The sequence below is a fragment of the Hyla sarda genome, chromosome 3, assembly GCF_029499605.1.
Source record: "Hyla sarda isolate aHylSar1 chromosome 3, aHylSar1.hap1, whole genome shotgun sequence".
Classification (NCBI taxonomy): Eukaryota; Metazoa; Chordata; class Amphibia; order Anura; family Hylidae; genus Hyla; species Hyla sarda.
This window is the reverse complement of record NC_079191.1, coordinates 446,648,283-446,673,490: the sequence shown is the minus strand read 5'-3', so window position 1 is coordinate 446,673,490 and position 25,208 is coordinate 446,648,283. Positions and strand designations below refer to the sequence as shown.

At 43.1% G+C, this 25,208-nt stretch overlaps 1 protein-coding gene across 3 annotated transcripts in view; it reads right to left on the bottom strand.

Moving 5' to 3' along the window:
• MDGA1 (MAM domain containing glycosylphosphatidylinositol anchor 1) overlaps positions 1–25,208 on the bottom strand; it is a 429,239-nt gene that overhangs the window by 78,324 nt on the left and 325,707 nt on the right. For all 3 annotated transcript variants that reach the window (XM_056568671.1, XM_056568670.1, XM_056568672.1), the window contains 2 exons: positions 17,477–17,654; positions 13,194–13,217 (listed from right to left, as the gene is read on the bottom strand). In XM_056568671.1, coding sequence (XP_056424646.1) covers positions 13,194–13,217; positions 17,477–17,654 — 202 coding nt within the window. The remainder of the gene's footprint in view (positions 1–13,193; positions 13,218–17,476; positions 17,655–25,208) is intronic.

Here is a 25,208-nt window from a genome sequence, read left to right as displayed (position 1 = left end):
GTTTGGGGGTCAGTACATGGGCTATGGTTTGGGGGTCAGTACACGGGCTATGGTTTGGGGGTCAGTACACGGGCTATGGTTTGGGGGTCAGTACACGGGCTATGGTTTGGCGGTCAGTACACGGGCTATGGTTTGGGGGTCAGTACACGGGCTATGGTTTGGCGGTCAGTACACGGGCTATGGTTTGGGGGTCAGTACACGGGCTATGGTTTGGGGGTCAGTACACGGGCTATGGTTTGGGGGTCAGTACATGGGCTATGGTTTGGCGGTCAGTACACGGGCTATGGTTTGGGGGTCAGTACACGGGCTATGGTTTGGCGGTCAGTACACGGGCTATGGTTTGGGGGTCAGTACACGGGCTATGGTTTGGGGGTCAGTACACGGGCTATGGTTTAGCGGTCAGTACACGGGCTATGGTTTGGGGGTCAGTACACGGGCTATGGTTTGGCGGTCAGTACACGGGCTATGGTTTGGCGGTCAGTACATGGGCTATGGTTTGGGGGTCAGTACACGGGCTATGGTTTGGGGGTCAGTACACGGGCTATGGTTTGGGGGTCAGTACACGGGCTATGGTTTGGGGGTCAGTACACGGGCTATGATTTGGGGGTCAGTACACGGGCTATGGTTTGGGGGTCAGTACACGGGTTATGGTTTGGGGGTCAGTACACGGGTTATGGTTTGGCGGTCAGTACACGGGCTATGGTTTGGCGGTCAGTACACGGGCTATGGTTTGGGGGTCAGTACACGGGCTATGGTTTAAGGGTCAGTACACGGGCTATGGTTTGGGGGTCAGTACACGGGCTATGGTTTGGCGGTCAGTACACGGGCTATGGTTTGGCGGTCAGTACACGGGCTATGGTTTGGGGGTCAGTACACGGGCTATGGTTTGGGGGTCAGTACACGGGTTATGGTTTGGGGGTCAGTACACGGGCTATGGTTTGGGGGTCAGTACACGGGCTATGGTTTGGGGGTCAGTACATGGGCTATGGTTTGGGGGTCAGTACACGGGCTATGGTTTGGGGGTCAGTACACGGGCTATGGTTTGGCGGTCAGTACACGGGCTATGGTTTGGGGGTCAGTACACGGGCTATGGTTTGGGGGTCAGTACATGGGCTATGGTTTGGCGGTCAGTACACGGGCTATGGTTTGGGGGTCAGTACACGGGCTATGGTTTGGGGGTCAGTACATGGGCTATGGTTTGGGGGTCAGTACACGGGCTATGGTTTGGGGGTCAGTACACGGGCTATGGTTTGGGGGTCAGTACATGGGCTATGGTTTGGGGGTCAGTACACGGGCTATGGTTTGGCAGTCAGTACACGGGCTATGGTTTGGGGGTCAGTACACGGGCTATGGTTTGGCGGTCAGTACATGGGCTATGGTTTGGCGGTCAGTACATGGGCTATGGTTTAGCGGTCAGTACACGGGCTATGGTTTGGCGGTCAGTACACGGGCTATGGTTTGGCGGTCAGTACACGGGCTATGGTTTGGCGGTCAGTACACGGGCTATGGTTTGGCGGTCAGTACACGGGCTATGGTTTAGCGGTCAGTACACGGGCTATGGTTTAGCGGTCCAACACAAACGAATGTCCAGCACTAGGTATGCGAATAAAATCTTCTTTTATTGAAGTTGCACAGGACAAACAGGTACAAGTGGTCTTTCTGACGCGTTTCGCGCTTAGATGCGCTTAGTCATAGAATAAAGACTTCACATTAAAGACACATTAAAATAGTATTTGTGAGCTATCACGTGACTGATAGTAGTCAGATATGTTGGAAAATGTGGTCCGGATTTTCTCTGGTACTTTTTCCAGGTTTTATTAACCTTATGGTCCATCATTATATTTTTAAGTAGAAAACACACCGAAAAGATATGTGAAAAAGAGAGATACATGTACATGTATTGAGATCTTTGTCCCCATATTGTTATTGTTATTATCAATATGTTATTGTGCTAGAGAACTATTTTATAATATAAATCCCTACCAGTGAAGAGTTTTATGTTTATTTATCAAAGAGGGGGTAAATAAATTGTATTTATGCTGTAAACCCAATAAGTAATACTTTTAATTTTAATAAACAGTGATTAAATCCAATCTACGATTCAATCCATCTGGATGTATCGTTTTGAGACAAAACATCCAGAAAGTTTCCCTGTTTAACAAATGTTTTCTAAGATCCCCCCCTCTTGGATGTTTTTTAACCCTCTCTATGCCTTTGACAGTTAGGGTGTCAGTATTACCTCCATGAGATTCACTAAAATGTTTAGTTAGGGCAGATACCCGGGGGTCAGTACACGGGCTATGGTTTGGGGGTCAGTACATGGGCTATGGTTTGGGGGTCAGTACACGGGCTATGGTTTGGCGGTCAGTACATGGGCTATGGTTTGGGGGTCAGTACACGGGCTATGGTTTGGGGGTCAGTACACGGGCTATGGTTTGGGGGTCAGTACACGGGCTATGGTTTGGGGGTCAGTACACGGGCTATGGTTTGGGGGTCAGTACACGGGCTATGGTTTGGGGGTCAGTACACGGGCTATGGTTTGGGGGTCAGTACACGGGTTATGGTTTGGGGGTCAGTACACGGGCTATGGTTTGGGGGTCAGTACACCGCACCTAAAGAAGCACTCCGCGTTTGTTTTGTGCCTTTATCATGTACATTCACCATCACTCATCCTACAGCGCCATCTGTTTTATCCCAGCAAAGCTGCATCCATACATTTCATTATTGTAACTGGGTTATGTGATCACCAGAGGAAGTAGTCAGTCCTTGGTCAGCGGTGAACTTATCGGCTATCAGCTATTATATTACTATTATATTATATTACTATTATATTACTATTATATTATATTACTATTATATTACTATTATATTATATTACTATTATATTACATTACTATTATATTACTATTATATTATATTACTATTATATTACATTACTATTATATTACTATTATATTATATTACTATTATATTACTATTATATTATATTGCTATTATATTACTATTATATTACTATTATATTCGTGGTAATTAGCCACACTAGGGCCATTTCTTTCCTAGCTGCCTCCCAGTCTGACTGGGAGAGTATGGTAAGTGGCTATTACATCCTTGTTCACACTGGTGTGGTGCTGTGCGGTGTCCATTGCTGCCGTGGCGCCGTGTCTGCGGGTGGGTGCGGCCTATAGACTGGTTTGAGAGGCATTGGGGCTGCTCTGCCAGTGGGTCGCTCCCCCCTGTGGGCACCTGTGTCGCTGCGGTGGTGGTCGCCGCCCGGTGCTGCGCCATTTTATGCTAGGGACGTTAGGGACCCACTCTGGATAGATGGCCTTGACGTGGCGAGTGGGCTTGTACTTTTTGATCAAAATGTATAATAACAACCTGTTAGTTTTTGATATTATGCTGAGAAGCAATCAGATCATTATACAAGATTGTAGATGTGCGACCATGTCTGTATTCTACTCAAATTCAAATTACTATTATATTCGGTTGAGTTGTGGTCGTACTGGTTCCCATTGACCTTCCCCAGAGACTAATATTCATTAGTAAATTTTATGGAATCAAAAACTTTTCAGTACTTTTTAATCTTTAATCAGTGTGCAACCAGCTGTTGAAAAACTACAACTCCCAGCATTCCCTGACAGCCTTTTTTTTTTTGTGCTTATCATACACCCTCACCATCACTCATCCTACAGCGCCATCTGTTTTATCCCAGCAAAGCTGCATCCATACATTTCATTATTGTAACTGGGTTATGTGATCACCAGAGGAAGTAGTCAGTCCTTGGTCAGCGGTGAACTTATCAGCTATCAGCTATTATATTACTATTATATTACATTACTATTATATTACTATTATATTATATTACTATTATATTACATTACTATTATATTATTATTATATTATATTACTATTATATTACTATTATATTATATTACTATTATATTATTATTATATTATATTACTATTATATTACTATTATATTATATTACTATTATATTACTATTATATTATATTACTATTATATTACTATTATATTATATTACTATTATATTATATTACTATTATATTACTATTATATTATATTACTATTATATTATATTACTATTATATTACATTACTATTATATTACTATTATATTACATTACTATTATATTATATTACTATTATATTACTATTATATTATATTACTATTATATTACATTACTATTATATTATATTACTATTATATTACTATTATATTATATTACTATTATATTACTATTATATTATATTACTATTATATTACTATTATATTATATTACTATTATATTACTATTATATTACTATTATATTATATTACTATTATATTACTATTATATTATATTACTATTATATTACTATTATATTATATTACTATTATATTACATTACTATTATATTACTATTATATTATATTACTATTATATTACTATTATATTACTATTATATTACTATTATATTATATTACTATTATATTACTATTATATTACTATTATATTATATTACTATTATATTACTATTATATTATATTACTATTATATTACTATTATATTATATTACTATTATATTACTATTATATTATATTACTATTATATTATATTACTATTATATTACATTACTATTATATTACTATTATATTATATTACTATTATATTACTATTATATTACTATTATATTATATTACTATTATATTACTATTATATTATATTACTATTATATTACTATTATATTACTATTATATTATATTACTATTATATTACTATTATATTATATTACTATTATATTACTATTATATTATATTACTATTATATTACTATTATATTATATTACATTACTATTATATTACATTACTATTATATTACATTACTATTATATTATATTACTATTATATTACTATTATATTATATTACTATTATATTACTATTATATTATATTACTATTATATTACTATTATATTATATTACTATTATATTATATTACTATTATATTATATTACTATTATATTACTATTATATTATATTACTATTATATTACTATTATATTATATTACTATTATATTACATTACTATTATATTACTATTATATTATATTACTATTATATTACTATTATATTATATTACTATTATATTACATTACTATTATATTACTATTATATTATATTACTATTATATTACTATTATATTATATTACTATTATATTACTATTATATTATATTACTATTATATTACATTACTATTATATTACTATTATATTATATTACTATTATATTACATTACTATTATATTACTATTATATTATATTACTATTATATTACTATTATATTATATTGCTATTATATTACTATTATATTACTATTATATTCGTGGTAATTAGCCACACTAGGGCCATTTCACTCCTAGCTGCCTCCCAGTCTGACTGGGAGAGTATGGTAAGTGGCTATTACATCCTTGTTCACACTGGTGTGGTGCTGGGTGGTGTCCGTTGCTGCCGTGGCGCCGTGTCTGCGGGTGGGTGCGGCCCATAGACTGGTTTGAGAGGCATTGGGGCCGCTCTGCCAGTGGGTCGCTCCCCCCCGTGGGCACCTGTGTCGCGGCGGTGGTGGTCGCCGCCCGGTGCTGCGCCATTTTATGCTAGGGACGTTAGGGACCCACTCTGGATAGATGGCCTTGACGTGGCGAGTGGGCTTGTACTTTTTGATCAAAAATGTCTAATAACAACCTGTTAGTTTTTGATATTATGCTGAGAAGCAATCAGATCATTATACAAGATTGTAGATGTGCGACCATGTCTGTTTTCTACTCAAATTCAAATTACTATTATATTTGGTTGAGTTGTGGTCGTACTGGTTCCCATTGACCTTCCCCAGAGACTAATATTCATTAGTAAATTTTATGGAATCAAAAACTTTTCAGTACTTTTTAATCTTTAATCAGTGTGCAACCAGCTGTTGAAAAACTACAACTCCCAGCATTCCCTGACAGCCTTTTTTTTTTTTGTGCTTATCATACACCCTCACCATCACTCATCATACAGTGCCATCTGTTTTATCCCAGCACAGCTACATCCATGCATTTCATTACTGTAACTGGGTCATGTGATCACCAATAGCATGGCTGACCTAGTTTAATGTGTCAACAGGATTTTTACCTTTTTTCGGTTATGATGTGGGCGTTTTGGTTCCCATTACCGTTCCCCAGAGAATCATTCTTCAGTCACTATTGAGTAGGAGACTTTTGGGTACTTTTTAATCTTTGAATCTTTGCAATGGTTCCCAACCAGGGTGCCTCCAGCTGTTGCAAAACTACAACTCCCAGCATTCCCAGACAGTTGATGTCTGTCCAGACATGCGGGAAGTTGTTCAACAGCTGGAGGCACTCTTTTTGGAAAACACTGCTATATAGTCTTTGCCCTTGATTTGCACAGCAGTGTTTCCCAACCAGGGTGCCTCCAGCTGTTGCAAAACTACAACTCCCAGCTTGCCCTGACAGCCAATTTCGTGTTGAACATATTTTTTATTAAATTTTTTATTTCCTGCATATGAAGAGATGGATCTGTAGGCGGCCGTATCCCAGCCTTGAGAGGGTTAATGTGAGGGCAGTTGATATAATGACCTCTGCTATGTTTTTTCGCCTCTAGATGGTGCTGCTGTGCGCCTCATTAATTCCGCCGGGGATATTTTGCATTTATATTGTAAAAAAAAAAAAAAAGGTCATTTTCAGCATTCTTGTTAGGGAGAAATGAAGTGGAAAGGAAAGGTCCGGCCTTATTTGTTAGCGGCTTAAGTGTTAGAATAATTATCGGAGGCGGCGGCTTGTAATCGCCTGGAGGCGAGGGGTGTGCGATTTGTCTCCGTCGCTTCTAATACCAGATATTACGCGTATTATCCGACACCTGGAGCCACCAGAAAGTGCCAAAAAAATATGAAAGTGTTCTTATGCTAAACTACAACTCTCAGCATGCTAAGCAGCAGGTATCGTGGTCTGGGCAGTGGATGGGAGACCAACAATACTCAGAGCAGTGTTTCCCAACTAGTGTGCCTCCAGCTGTTGCAAAACTACAACTCCTAGCAAGCTAAGCAGTAGGTGTCATGGTCTAGGCCAGTGGTCTCCAACCTGCGGACCTCCAGATATTGCAAAACTACAACTCCCAGCAAGCTAAGCAGCAGGTATAATAGTCCAAGGTAGTGGTCTTAAACCTGCCTGACCTCCAGCTGTTGCAAAACAACAACTCTCAGCATGCTAAGCAGCAGGTATTGTGGTCTAGGCAGTGGATGGAAGACCAACAATGTGCAGAACAGTGTTTCCCAACCAGTGTGCCTCCAGCTGTAGCAAAACTACAACTCGCAGCATGTTAAGTAGCAGGAATCATGGTCTAGGCTAGTGGTCTTCAACCTGCGGACCTCCAGCTGTTGCAAAACTACAACTCCCAGCATGCTAAGCAGCAGGTATCGTGGTCTAGGCAGTGGATGGGAGACCAACAATACTCAGAGCAGTGTTTCCCAACTAGTGTGCCTCCAGCTGTTGCAAAACTACAACTCCAAGCAAGCTAAGCAGGTATCATGGTCTAGGACAGTGGTCTCCAACCTGCGGACCTCCAGATATTGCAAAACTACAACTCCCAGGAAGCTAAGCAGCAGGCATCATAGTCTAGGCAGTGGATGGGAGACCAACAATGTGCAGAGCAGTGTTTCCCAACCAATTTGCCTCCAGCTGTTGCAAAACTACAACTCCCAGCATGCTAAGCAGCTGGTATTATGGTCTAGGCCTGTGGTTTTAAACCTGCGTACCTCCAGCTGTTGCAAAACTACAACTCTCTGCATGCTAAGCAGCAGGCATTATAGTCTAGGCAGTGGATGGGAGACCAATAATGTGCAGAGCAGTGTTTCCCAATCAGTTTGCCTCCAGCTGTTGCAAAACTACAACTCCCAGCATGCTAAGCAGCAAGTATCATGGTCTTCAACCTGTGGACCTCCAGCTGTTGCAAAACTACAACTCTCTGCATGCTAAGCAGCAGGCATCATAGTCTAGGCAGTGGATGGGAGACCAATGATGTGCACAGCAGTGTTTCTCAAACAGTTTGCCTCCAGCTGTTGCAAATCTACAACTCCCAGCATGCTAAGCAGCAGGCATCATAGTCTAGGCCAGTGGTCTTCAACATGCGGACCTCCAGATATTGCAAAACTACAACTCCCAGCATGCCCGGACAGCCAACGGCTGTCCGGGCATGCTGGGAGTTGTAGTTTTACAACATCTGGAGGTCCGCAGGTTGGAAACCTCTGGTCTAGGCAGTGGATGGAAGACCAACAGCAATACTTAGAGCAGTGTTTCCCAACCGGTGTGCCTCCAGCTGTTGCAAAACTAAAAATTAAAACAAATAGTTTTGCAACAGCTGAAGACACACTTTGGAAAATCCTTCTCTACTATTACATATAACAAATGTTCAGGAACCGATCGGTGTGAGAAACCGGCAATAATACGGGATACGGAGGGGTGTGAATACTTTCGCAAATCCTTATATTTTAAAGATGTTCCCTTCATTAACAGTTGCGCCATTTTTAACCCTGCCCGCGCCAATCCCTTCTGGCCCCCGCAACGTTCATTGCGCGCTTCGCTCCGTCTCTCATTCTCTTCTCCCGTCTGGACCCTCAGGACACGATGATACAGATCAGGGATTCTTGGAGTGGACCCACCGACGGATGACGAACGCCCCCCCCCCCCCCGACCGACCCCACGACCGACCCCGCCGGCGCGGAACGCATGAACGCACACATCACGCCTGTTGCTATGGAGTTTATTTTCTGTGAAGCTGTTTGCTGTGTGAATGGGGAAGGGGGGTCCGGGGGTCCGGGGGTCTTCGCGTTTTACCTCTAAAAACCCCTAAAGATTTGTATCCGATGAGAAGATCAGAAAGTGGGGGGAGGGGGATACAGTCCCGTAAGCGACAATTAGAGAGTAATGCTGATCTCCTTACATCGGACAGGAAGACGAGCGGTGCGGTGCGACACCCTAAAATGTACCGAGCGGTTGTTGTTTTCAGTGTGGGGTATTTTTTTTTCACAGTAATTACTAATGTTTCCCTACGTTTCGCTCTTTTTACGCCTGCCCTGAGCTGGGGGGGAAATGTCGGGGACGCATCTTTTTGTTGGCCACGCCCATTTCTATGCGGCCACACCTCTTTTTTTCTGGTATTCTAAGTAAAATGGACAGTTGGTTGGGTTTAAAAAAAAAAATTTGTGGTGCAAACGTTTGCGCCAAATTCCGGCACACTGCGCCATATTTTGGTGCACAATCCGACAAAACAGGTCGAGTTTACGATAGTAAATCAGGGTCATTGTGTCAAGTAAGAAATTGTTCTGCTATATATAGTTTGTAGCCACATACACACACGTACACACACAGTATACACACACGTACACACGTACACACATCTATATACACACGTACACACACAGTATACACACATCTATATACACACGTACACACACAGTATACACACACGTACACACGTACACACACAGTATACACACACGTACACACGTACACACATCTATATACACACGTACACACACAGTATACACACATCTATATACACACGTACACACACATCTATATACACACGTACACACACGTACACACACAGTATACACGTACACACACAGTATACACACACGTACACACGTACACACATCTATATACACACGTACACACACAGTATACACACACGTACACACGTACACACATCTATATACACACGTACACACACAGTATACACACACGTACACACATCTATATACACACGTACACACACAGTATACACACACGTACACACATCTATATACACACGTACACACACGTACACACACAGTATTATACACACACGTACACACGTACACACATCTATATACACACGTACACACACAGTATACACACACGTACACACGTACACACATCTATATACACACGTACACACACGTACACACAGTATACACACACGTACACACGTACACACATCTATATACACGTACACACACACATCTATATACACTGACACATACACACATCTATATACACGTACACATACACACATCTATATACACTGACACACACACATCTATATACACGTACACACACACATCTATATACACTGACACATACACACATCTATATACACGTACACATACACACATCTATATACACACGTACACATACACACACATCTATATACACATACACACATCTATATACACGTACACATACACACATCTATATACACGTACACATACACACATCTATATACACACGTACACATACACACACATCTATATACACATACACACATCTATATACACACGTACAGATACACACATCTATATACACGTACACATACACACATCTGTATACACGTACACATACACACATCTATATACACACACATACACACATACACATACATGCTGTCACACACATCTATATATACTGACACCTACTTGCTTTCGTACTCACACATGCTCACACACACACACACACGTTCTCATACACACATACATACATACACCTACATGCTTTCATACACATACATGCATATATATATACACATGTTCTCATACACACATATACAATCATACATACAATCATATACATACTTGCTCTCAGACACACATAAATACTTACACATACACAGACATGCTTTAATATTCTGACAAACACTTATATGACATGATCTACACACACACACACCTTTACACACACATTCTCACACATACATGATCTTATACACTCATACATGATCTCATACACTCATACATGATCTTATACACTCATACATTATCTCATACACACATTTACACACTCATACATGATCTCATACACACATACATGATCTCATACACTCATACATGATCTTATACACTCATACATGATCTCATACACACATTTACACACTCATACATGATCTCATACACACATTTACACACTCATACATGATCTCATACACACATACATGATCTCATACACTCATACATGATCTTATACACTCATACATGATCTCATACACACATTTACAGACTCATACATGATCTCATACACACATTTACACACTCATACACTCTCATACACTCATACATGATCTCATACACTCATCCATGATCTCATACACACATACATGATCCCATACACACATACATGATCTCATACACACATTTACACACTCATACATGATCTCATACACTCATCCATGATCTCATACACACATACATGATCTCATACACTCATACATGACCTCATACACTCATACATGATCTCATACACACATTTACACACTCATACACTCATACATGATCTCATACACACATTTACACTCTCATACACTCATACATGATCTCATACACACATACATGATCTCATACACACATACATGATCTCATACACTCATACATGATCTCATACACACATACATGATCTCATACACTCATCCATGATCTCATACACACATAAACAATCTCATACACTCATCCATGATCTCATACACACATACACGATCTCATACACACATACACAATCTCATACACACATACATGATCTCATACACACATTTACACACTCATACATGATCTCATAAACACATACATGATCTCATACACACATACATGATCTCATACACACATTTACACACTAATACATGATCTCATACACACATACATGATCTCATACACTCATACATGATCTCATACACACATTTACACACTCATACACTCATACATGATCTCATACACACATTTACACACTCATACACTCATACATGATCTCATCCACTCATCCACAATCTCATACACACATAAACGATCTCATACACACATTTACACACTCATACATGATCTCATAAACACATACATGATCTCATACACACATACATGATCTCATACACTCATACATGATCTCATACACACATACATGATCTCATACACACATACATGATCTCATACACTCATCCATGATCTCATAAACACATACATGATCTCATACAAACACACATGATCTCATACACACATACATGATCTCATACACACATTTACACACTCATACACTCATACATGATCTCATACACTCATCCATGATGTCATACACACATACATGATCTCATACACACATACATGATCTCATACACACATACATCTTCTCATACACTCATACATGATCTCATACACTCATCCATGATCTCATACACACATACATGATCTCATACACACATACATGATCTCATACACACATTTACACACTCATACACTCATACATGATCTCATACACTCATCCATGATGTCATACACACATACATGATCTCATACACACATACATGATCTCATACACACATACATCTTCTCATACACTCATACATGATCTCATACACTCATCCATGATCTCATACACACATACATGATCTCATACACACATACATGATCTCATACATACATACATCTTCTCATACAAACATACATGATCTCATACACTCATCCATGATCTCATACACAAACACGATCTCATTCACACATACATGATCTCATACACTCATCCATGATCTCATACACACATACACGATCTCATACACACATACATGATCTCATACACTCATCCACGATCTCATACACACATACACGATCTCATACACACATACACGATCTCATACACACATACATGATCTCATACACACATTTAAACACTCATACATGATCTCATACACACATACATGTCCTCATACACACATACATGATCTCATACACACATACATGATCTCATACACACATACATGCTCTCATACACACATACATGCTCTCATACACACATACATGATCTCATACACACATTTACACACTCATACACTCATACATGATCTCATAAACACATACATGCTCTCATACACACATACATGATCTCATACACACATTTACACACTCATACACTCATACATGATCTCATACACACATTTACACACTCATACACTCATACATGATCTCATACACACATACATGATCTCATACACACATACATGATCTCATACACACATTTACACACTCATACACTCATACATGATCTCATACACACATACATGATCTCATACATACGCACACACTTATTTACACACATGCTTTCATATATACACATTCATACGCGCACATGAACTCACCTGACAGGCTCGGGTAGTTGACAGCTGAAAAGAAAACAAAAGATAATGATTGGGATTATTTATCTAAAGATCAAAATTATCAACTATAATAAAATAAAGACCCCCCCCCCCCCTCCACAATGGCGCATCAGAGATGAAGCAGTGCTGTGTCCCGGCCGTCGGAGTAGCGCCATTTCTGGCCAATATATGACTTCACCCCCAACCATCAGTGCCTGATATTTATAGGAGTCCTGTGCGGAGCAGAATGACCATCGGCCTATAGGAGGCGCTACAGAACATGACAGAGGCCGATAATATAGATCACAAAGTGTTTTATATTCACTTCAACTATTGGTGACCATATAACAGAGCGGCGGAGATGAAGCGGAGCCGACTGTCTCCTTCCTATAGATTTAGATCTAAAGGATGAGCTGGGTGAGAAAGCATCAACATAAAGGGATACAAAGAGGTGCGCAGCACAGTGACAGTCATTCCATATAGTGGGAAAGCTGGGTGACACTAGAGGCCGCTCTACTCTGCAGTGAATCTCTATGTTTATTGACTAAGTCTCCGGGCTGCACAGGGTTAACCCCGCTGTGTGTATAAAATATTCACTCCCCTCAGCCATGATTCAGACACGTTACGGTGCGGGGGCCAGTGGCGTTGAGCAGCTGTACACACAGACCACGCGGCTCTCCGAGGCTTCACGCATCGCTGATCCAGAGCAGATCAGACACCGTGGACCCTCAAAGGGACCAGATGGGAAACAGCCTGGAAAACGGACGCCATGGTGAAGCCAAGTGCAGAGTGCCCCCCCCCCACCGACCGCGACAAAGATGGAAGACGGCTAATGTATACTGCAACTACATGTAATATACAGTGATGTCATACAGGGGGCGGGGCTGTGATCACATGTCATTATATTATATCATTATATTATGTCATGATATTACTATTATATTATATCAGTGATGTCATACAGGGGGCGGGGCTGTGATCACATGTCATTATATTATATCATTATATTATGTCATGATATTACTATTATATTATATCAGTGATGTCATACAGGGGGCGGGGCTGTGATCACATGTCATTATATTACTATTATATTATATCAGTGATGTTATACAGGGGGCGGGGCTGTGATCACATGTCATTGTATTACTATTATATTATATCAGTGATGTCATACAGGAGGCGGGGCTGTGATCACATGTCATTATATTACTATTATATTATATCAGTGATGTTATACAGGGGTGGGGCTGTGATCACATATCATTATATTACTATTATATTATATCAGTGATGTCATACAGGGGGCGGGGCTGTGATCACATGTCATTATATTACTATTATATTATATCAGTGATGTCATACAGGGGGCGGGGCTGAGATCACATGTCATTATATTACTATTATATTATATCAGTGATGTCATACAGGGGGCGGGGCTGTGATCACATGTCATTGTATTACTATTATATTATATCAGTGATGTCATACAGGAGGCGGGGCTGTGATCACATGTCATTATATTACTATTATATTATATCAGTGATGTTATACAGGGGCGGGGCTGTGATCACATGTCATTATATTACTATTATATTATATCAGTGATGTCATACAGGGGGCGGGGCTGTAATCACATGTCATATTAATATTATATTATATCAGTGATGTCATACAGGGGGTGGGGCTGTGATCACATGTCATTATATTACTATTATATAATATCAGTGATGTCATACAGGGGGCGGGGCTGTGATCACATGTCACTATATTACTATTATATCATATCAGGGATGTCATACAGGGGCGGGGCTATGATCAAATGTCATTATATTACTATTATATTATATCAGTGATGTCATACAAGGGGTGGGGCTGTGATCACATGTCATTATATTACTATTATATTATATCAGTGATGTCATACAGGGGGCGGGGCTGTGATCACATGTCATTATATTACTATTATATTATATCAGTGATGTCATACAGGGGGCGGGGCTGTGATCACATGTCATTATATTACTATTATATTATATCAGTGATGTCATAAAGGGGGCGTGGCTGTGATCACATGTCATTATATTACTATTATATTATATCAGTGATGTCATACAGGGGGCAGGGCTGTGATCATATGTCATTATAATACTATTATGGTATATCAGGGATGTAATACAGGGGGCGGGGCTGTGATCACATGTCATTATATTACTATTATGTTATATCAGTGATGTCATACAGAAGTCGGGGCTGTGATCACATGTCATTATATTACTATTATATTATATCAGTGATGTCATACAGGGGGCGGGGCTGTGATAACGTGTCATTATATTACTATTATATCAGTGATGTCATACAGGGGCTGGGGCTGTGATCACATGTCATTATATTACTATTATATTATATCAGTGATGTCATACAGGGGGTGGGGCTGTGATCACATGTCATTATATTAATATTATATAATATCAGTGAGGTCATACAGGGAGCGGGGCTGTGATCACATGTCATTATATTACTATTATATTATATCAGTGATGTCATACAGGGGGCGGGGCTGTGATCACATGTCATTATATTACTATTATATTATATCAGTGATGTCATACAGGGGGCGGGGCTGTGATCACATGTCATTATATTACTATTATATTATATCAGTGATGTCATACAGGGGACGGAGCTGTGATCACGTGTCATTATATTACTATTATATTATGTCAGTGATGTCATACAGGGGGCGGAGCTGTGATCACGTGTCATTATATTACTTTTATATTATATCAGTGATGTCATACAGGGGGCGGGGCTGTGATCATATGTCATTATAATATTATTTTATTATATCAGTGATGTCATACAGGGGGGCCGGGCTGAGATCACATGTCATTATATTATTATTATATTATCAGTGATGTCATACAGGGGGCGGGGCTGTGATCACATGTCATTATGTTACTATTATATTATATCAGTGATGTCATACAGGGGGCGGGGCTGTAATCACATGTCATATTACTATCATATTATATCAGTGATGTCATACAGGGGGTGAGGCTGTGATCACATGTCATTATATTACTATTATATAATATCAGTGATGTCATACAGGGGGCGGGGCTGTGATCACATGTCACTATATTACTATTATATCATATCAGTGATGTCATACAGGGGCGGGGATATGATCACATGTCATTATATCACTATTATGTTATATCAGTGATGTCATACAGGGGGCGGGGCTGTGATCACATGTCATTATATTACTATTATATTATATCAGTGATGTCATACAGGGGGTGGTGCTGTGATCACATGTCATTATATTACTATTATATAATATCAGTGATGTCATACAGGGGGTGGTGCTGTGATCACATGTCATTATATTACTATTATATTATGTCAGTGATGTCATACAGGGGGCGGGGCTGTGATCACATGTCATTATATTACTATTATATTATATCAGTGATGTCATACAGGGGGTGGTGCTGTGATCACATGTCATTATATTACTATTATATAATATCAGTGAGGTCATCCAGGGGGTGGGGCTGTGATCACATGTCATTGTATTACTATTATATTATATCAGTGATGTCATACAGGGGGTGGTGCTGTGATCACATGTCATTATATTACTATTATATCAGTGATGTCATACAGGGGCTGGGGCTGTGATCACATGTCATTATATTACTATTATATTATATCAGTGATGTCATCCAGGGGGTGGGGCTGTGATCACATGTCATTGTATTACTATTATATTATATCAGTGATGTCATACAGGGGGTGGTGCTGTGATCACATGTCATTATATTACTATTATATAATATCAGTGAGGTCATACAGGGGGCGGGGCTATGATCACATGTCACTATATTACTATTATATTATATCAGTGATGTCATCCAGGGGGTGGGGCTGTGATCACATGTCATTATATTAATATTACTATTATATCAGTGATGTCATACAGGGGGCAGGGCTGTGATCACATGTCATTATATTATTATTATATTATATCAGTGATGTCATACAGGGGGGCGGGGCTGAGATCATGTCATTATATTACTATTATATTATCAGTGATGTCATACAGGGGGCGGGGATGTGATCACATGTCATTATATTATTATTATATCAGTGATGTCATACATGGGGGCGGAGCTGAGATCACATGTCATTATATTACTATTATATTATCAGTGATGTCATACAGGGGGCGGGGTCATTATATCACTATAGCTGTTATATAATTTGTAACTTACGCTCTTTGTAGCGGATGCTCCTGGAGGCGGAGTCTCCCGGTCCCGCCACGGTGTGGGGGGTAATTTTGACCTCGTAGTTTTGAGGGATCTTCAGATCGATCAGTCGGTGCTCGTACAGGAAGCCTTTCCTCATATCCCGGCCGGTCACCACAAAACTGTTCATTCCCTTCATGTTTGGCTGCAAATCAGACAAGACGAGTCGATCAGTGAGATCACATGACCAGGAATAAATCACATCATACAATGTATCAACCAGAGACTGGTCATGTGATTCTGCAGACGGTCAGGAACTAGTTAATCTCTTTGGGGTTGTCTCTTGTATATATTGTGTAGATTTTTTCCTGACTCTATTTAGCGCAGATTTCCGTTCCCCTCCCCAACCCCTTCATCTTCCTGGGCTCGGGCCCCGCTCCTGACTAATCACATCCGGAGATGAGATCCTGGGTCCCGGCCTTGCCGAAGTGACCACCGGGGGCCCCTTACATCCGCCATTATGTTCCATCTCATTCTGCTGAGTTACAAGGAATTTTGCGCCAATGACTCTGAGCCCCTCATCGCCGGGTCCTTCATCTTCCTTTTTACGGTCTTTGTCGGCCATGGGGGAAAACTGCGCGATGCCAGAGAGATTTATTAGACGCGCATGAAGGGATCCATGCGAATTTCTTCATTTACGGAGGTGGCGGTGGAGGATGGAGGCCGTAATCACGGATGATGTGACATCACAGGAACATTCAGGACGATCGCCCAGTGAATTCTGCATCTTATTTCATGATATTATTCACACCTCATGGACGGATCAGGTGGTTTTGTAGCATTTCTACAACATTTGGATGTGATTTTCCAAAATTGTAGTAGAAATATTCTGCAAAGACAGCCTCAGGGCTCATAGAGATAGCAGCAGTATACAGATAGAGCTGAAGGGGAGGGGTATAACTACTATATAACCTGATCTAATAGAGATAGCATCAGTATACAGATAGAGCTGGAGGGGAGGTGTATAACTACTATATATCCTGATTTCATAGAGATAGCAGCAGTATACAGATAGAGCTGAAGGGGAGGAGTATAACTACTATATATCCTGATCCCAAAGAGATAGCAGCAGTATACAGATAGAGCTGAAGGGGAGGTGTATAACTACTATATATACTGATCCCATAGAGATAGCAGCAGTATACAGATAGAGCTGGAGGGGAGTATAACTACCATATATCCTGATCCCAAAGAGATAGCAGCAGTATACAGATAGAGCTGAAGGGGAGGTGTATAACTACTATATATACTGATCCCATAGAGATAGCAGCAGTATACAGATAGAGCTGGAGGGGAGTATATAATTACAATATATCCTGGTCCCATAGAGACAGCAGCAGCAGTATACAGATAGAGCTGGAGGAGAGGTGTATAACTATTATATATCCTGATCCCATAGAGATATCAGCAGTATACAGATAGAGTTGGAGGAGAGATGTATAACTACTATATATTCTGATATCATAGAGATAGCAGCAGTATACAGATAGAGCTGGAGGGGAGTTAAATAACTACTATATATCCTGATTTTATAGAGTTAGCAGCAGCATACAGATAGAGCTGGAGGAGAGGTGTATAACTACTATATATCCTGATCACATAGAGATAGCAGCAGTATACAGATAGAGCTGGAGGAGAGGTGTATAACTACTATACATACTGATCCCATAGAGATAGCAGCAGTATACAGATAGAGCTGGAGGGGAGTATATAATTACTATATATCCTGATCCCATAGAGACAGCAGCAGCAGTATACAGATAGAGCTGGAGGGGAGGTGTATAAGTACTATATATCCTGATCCCATAGAGATAGCAGCAGTATACAGATAGAGCTGGAGGACCTCTGACTACTCTTTGATCACGTATATGTGGTTGTACCGCTGGATTCCCAATGCCATTGAATAGTGTTGGTGTTTTATTGTACCCGATGATATCTGGACTCCATGTACAAGCGCCCACCATATCTCCTCCACTCTTCTGTATTTGTCATTCCAGTGCCTTTATTTTACACTTCCCACTATATTTTAAATGTATGTCTAAGTTGGATACATGTTAAATAAACCTGATATTTGACATAACTGGTTCTTTTGTGTTGGAGTATATCTCTGGAGTGAGCCAGTTGTTTTCTTTGAGAGATATAGTCTGGGGAGGTTGTCTACAGTCCGTGGAGGTTGTCTACAGTCCGTGGAGGTTGTCTACAGTCCGGGGGGGAGGTTGTCTACAGTCCGGGGGGGAGGTTGTCAACAGTCCGGGGGGAGGTTGTCTACAGTCCGGGGGGAGGTTGTCTACAGTCCGGGGAGGTTGTCTACAGTCCATGGAGGGGAGGTTGTCTACAGTCCGGAGGGGAGGTTGTCTACAGTCCGGAGGGGAGGTTGTCTACAGTCCGGAGGGGAGGTTGTCTACTGTCTGGGGGGAGGTTGTCTACAATCTGGAGGGGAGGTTGTCTACAGTCCTGGGAGGTTGTCTACAGTCTCCGGGGGGAGGTTGTCTACAGTCCGGAGGGGAGGTTGTCTACAGTCCGGAGGGGAGGTTGTCTACAGTCCGGAGGGGAGGTTGTCTACAGTCTGGAGGGGAGGTTGTCTACAGTCTCCGGCGGGAGGTTGTCTACAGTCCGGAGGGGAGGTTGTCTACAGTCCGGTGGGGAGGTTGTCTACAGTCCGGTGGGGAGGTTGTCTACAGTCCTGGGAGGTTGTCTACAGTCTCCGGGGGGAGGTTGTCTACAGTCCGGAGGGGAGGTTGTCTACAGTCCGGAGGGGAGGTTGTCTACAGTCCGGAGGGGAGGTTGTCTACAGTCTCCGGCGGGAGGTTGTCTACAGTCCGGAGGGGAGGTTGTCTACAGTCCGGTGGGGAGGTTGTCTACAGTCCGGTGGGGAGGTTGTCTACAGTCCGAGGAGGTTGTCTACAGTCTCCGGGGGGAGGTTGTCTCCAGTCCGGGAGGAGGTTGTCTCAAGTCCGGAGTGGAGGTTGTCTACAGTCCGGAGTGGAGGTTGTCTACAGTCCAGGAGGAGGTTATTTCAAGTCCGGGGGGAGGTTGTCTACAGTCTGTGGAGGTTGTCTACAGTCCGGGGGGAGGTTGTCTACAGTCTGTGGAGGTTGTCTACAGTCCGTGAAGGTTGTCTACAGTTCGTGGAGGTTGTCTACTGTCCGGGGGGAGGTTGTCTACTATCCGGAGAGGAGGTTGTCTACGGTCCAGGGAAGTTGTCCGCAGTCCGGAGGGGAGGTTGTCTACAGTCCAGGGAGGTTGTCTACAGTCTCCGGGGAGAGTTTCTCTACAGTCCGGAGGGGAGGTTCTCTACAGTCCGGAGGGGAGGTTGTCTACAGTCCGTGGAGGTTGTCTCCAGTCCGGGGGGAGGTTGTCTACAGTCCAGGGAGGTTGTCTACAGCCCGTGGAGGTTGTCTACTGTCCGGGGGGAGGTTGTCTACAGTCTGGGGAGGTTGTCTACAGTCCGTGGAGGTTGTCTACTGTCCGGGGGGAGGTTGTCTACAATCCGGAGAGGAGGTTGTCTACGGTCCAGGGAAGTTGTCTACAGTCCGGAGGAGAGGTTGTCTACAGTCCGGGGAGGTTGTCTAAAGTCTCCGCGGGGAGGTTCTCTACAGTCCGGAGGGGAGGTTCTCTACAGTCCGGAGGGGAGGTTGTCTACAGTCCGGAGGGGAGGTTGTCTACAGTCCGGAGGGGAGGTTGTCTACAGTCCGGGGAGGTTGTCTAAAGTCTCCGCGGGGAGGTTCTCTACAGTCCGGAGGGGAGGTTCTCTACAGTCAGGAGGGGAGGTTGTCTACAGTCCGGAGGGGAGGTTGTCTACAGTCCGGAGGGGAGGTTGTCTACAGTCTCCGGCGGGAGGTTGTCTACAGTCTCCGGCGGGAGGTTGTCTACAGTCCGGAGGGGAGGTTGTCTACAGTCCGGAGGGGAGGTTGTCTACAGTCCGGAGGGGAGGTTGTCTACAGTCCGGGGAGTTTGTCTACAGTCTCCGGGGGAGGTTGTCTCCAGTCCGGGAGGAGGTTGTCTCAAGTCCGGAGTGGAGGTTGTCTACAGTCCGGAGAGGAGGTTGTCTACAGTCCAGGAGGAGGTTGTTTCAAGTCCGGGGGGAGGTTGTCTACAGTCCGTGGAGGTTGTCTACAGTCCGTGAAGGTTGTCTACAGTCCGTGGAGGTTGTCTACTGTCCGGGGGGAGGTTGTCTACAATCCGGAGAGGAGGTTGTCTACGGTCCAGGGAAGTTGTCCGCAGTCCGGAGGGGAGATTGTCTGCAGTCTGGGGAGGTTGGCTACAGTCTGGGGGGGAGGATGTCTACAGTCTGGGGGGGGGGGGTTATCTACAGTCTGGGGCGGAGGTTGTCTACAGTCCGGGGAGGTTATCTACAGTCTAGGGGAGGTTGTCTACAGTCCAGGGAGGTTATCTACAGTCTAGGGGAGGTTGTCTACAGTCCAGGGAGGTTATCTACAGTCTGAGGGGAAGGTTTTCTACAGTCCGGGGGAGGTTGTCTACAGTTCGGAGGGGAGGTTGTCTACAGTCCGGAGGTGAGGTTGTCTACAATCCGGAGGTGAGGTTGTCTACAGTCCAAGGAGGTTATCTACAGTCTAGGGGAGGTTGTCTACAGTCCAGGGAGGTTATCTACAGTCTGGGGGGAAGGTTTTCTACAGTCCGGGGGAGGTTTGTTCTACCAGTTCGGAGGGGAGGTTGTCTACAGTCCAGGGAGGTTATCTACAGTCTGGGGGGAAGGTTTTCTACAGTCCGGGGGGGAGGTCATCTACAGTCCGGGGGGGAGGTTGTCTACTGTCCAGGGAGGTTATCTACAGTCTGGGGGGAAGGTTTTCTACAGTCCGGGGGGGAGGTCATCAACAGTCCGGGGGGGAGGTCATCTACAGTCCGGGGGGGGAGGTTGTCTACAGTCCGGGGGGACTTGCTATACTCCTATAAAGAATCCCGGTTGGGATTGTGTTTCTCCAAGCTGTCTGGGGGGGGGGGGGGGTTACAGTCTGCAGGGATCAGCCTATCAGGGATGGCCTATTGAATATTCATAAGGGGCGGATCGTCAGGCTGGAGAGCAGGAGGGGGACGGGAGGGAGAGAACCCTCCTGGTGCATTATGGGAGTAGTGACGTTCTGAGCCTAATATGGCTGCTCTATGTGAGAACTCCTCCTGCACACGGCTCAGGAAGGAATTACAGAAGAAGGGTGAAAGAAAATGCAAGAATATTGGAAAGTTCTATCACCTTTGTTTCTGCTGTATTTGAAAGCAATTGTTGTGCTCTGCAGATCTCCTTTAAAGGGGTACTCCGGCTATCCAAAGGATAGGAGATCATAAGATGTCTGATCGCGGGGGTCCCGCCGCTGGGGGTTGAGGCCATGGTCTGCCCCGCTTGTGACATCATGGCCATGCCCCTCCATGCAAGTCTATGGGAGGGGGCACGAAGGCCGTCACCATCCATGTCACCGCTGACTGCCTCTGATCATACACCGAAATGAGGAAATCATCAGCCGGGCGCTGTCATTACCCAGAGTAACCTAAAGAGAGATGTGTAAGGGCAAAGCATGATGGGAAACAAAGGATGTGACCGAGAGCTACAGAAAATGTATACACAGTGACCCCACCAGCAGAATAATGAGTACAGCTCTGGGGTATAATACAGGATATAACTCAGGATCAGTACAGGATAACTAATGTAATGTATGTACACAGTGATCTCACCAGCAGAATAGTGAGTACAGCTCTGGAGTATAATACAGGATATAACTCAGGATCAGTACAGGATAAGTAATGTAATGTATGTACACAGTGACCTCACCAGCAGAATAGTGAGTACAGCTCTGGAGTATAATACAGGATATAACTCAGGATCAGTACAGGATAAGTAATGTAATGTATGTACACCGTGACCTCACCAGCAGAGTAGTGAGTACAGCTCTGGAGTATAATACAGGATATAACTCAGGATCAGTACAGGATAAGTAATGTAATGTATGTACACAGTGACCTCACCAGCATAATAGTGAGTACAGCTCTGGAGTATAATACAGGATATAACTCAGGATCAGTACAGGATAAGTAATGTAATGTATGTACACAGTGACCTCACCAGCAGAATAGTGAGTACAGCTCTGGGATATAATACAGGATATAACTCAGGATCAGTACAGGATAAGTAATGTAATGTATGTACACAGTGACCTCACCAGCAGAATAGTGAGTGCAGCTCTGGAGTATAATACAGGATATAACTCAGGATCAGTACAGGATCAGTAATATAATGTATGTACACAGTGATCTCACCAGCAGAATAGTGAGTACAGCTCTGGGGTATAATACAGGATATAACTCAGGATCAGTACAGGATAAGTAATGTAATGTATGTACACAGTGATCTCACCAGCAGAATAGTGAGTACAGCTCTGGAGTATAATACAGGATATAACTCAGGATCAGTACAGGATAAGTAATGTAATGTATGTACACAGTGACTGTCACGATGCCGGCTGGCAGGTAGTGGATCCTCTGTGCCAGAGAGGGATTGGCGTGGACCGTGCTAGTGGACCGGTTCTAAGCCACTACTGGTTTTCACCAGAGCCCGCCGCAAAGCGGGATGGTCTTGCTGCGGCGGTAGTGACCAGGTCGTATCCACTAGCAACGGCTCACCTCTCTGGCTGCTGAAGATAGGCGCGGTACAAGGGAGTAGGCAAAAGCAAGGTCGGACGTAGCAGAAGGTCGGGGCAGGCAGCAAGGATCGTAGTCAGGGGCAACGGCAGAAGGTCTGGAAACACAGGCAAGGAACACACAAGGAACGCTTTCACTGGCACTAAGGCAACAAGATCCGGCAAGGGAGTGCAGGGGAAGTGAGGTGATATAGGGAAGTGCACAGGTGAACACACTAATTGGAACCACTGCGCCAATCAGCGGCGCAGTGGCCCTTTAAATCGCAGAGACCCGGCGCGCGCGCGCCCTAGGGAGCGGGGTCGCGCGCGCCGGGACAGAACAGACGGAGAGCGAGTCAGGTAGGGGAGCCGGGGTGCGCATCGCGAGCGGGCGCTACCCGCATCGCGAATCGCATCCCGGCTGGCAGCGGAATCGCAGCGCCCCGGGTCAGAGGACGTGACCGGAGCGCTGCCGCGGGGAGAGTGAAGCGAGCGCTCCGGGGAGGAGCGGGGACCCGGAGCGCTCGGCGTAACAGTACCCCCCCCCCTTGGGTCTCCCCCTCTTCTTAGAGCCTGAGAACCTGAGGAGCAGACTTTTGTCTAGGATGTTGTCCTCAGGTTCCCAGGATCTCTCTTCAGGACCACAACCCTCCCAGTCCACTAAAAAAAAATTTTTCCCTCTGACCTTTTTGGCAGCTAAAATTTCTTTGACCGAGAAGATGTCCGAGGAGCCGGAAACAGGAGAGGGAGGAACAGATTTGGGAGAAAAACGGTTGAGGATGAGTGGTTTGAGAAGAGAGACGTGAAAGGCATTAGGGATACGAAGAGAGGGAGGAAGAAGAAGTTTATAAGAGACAGGATTAATTTGACACAAAATTTTGAAAGGACCAAGATAGCGTGGTCCCAACTTGTAGCTAGGGACACGGAAGCGGACATATTTAGCGGAGAGCCATACCTTGTCTCCAGGGGAAAAAACGGGGGGAGCTCTTCTTTTCTTATCCGCGAACTTCTTCATGCGTGATGAAGCCTGTAAGAGAGAATTTTGGGTCTCTCTCCATATGATGGAAAGGTCA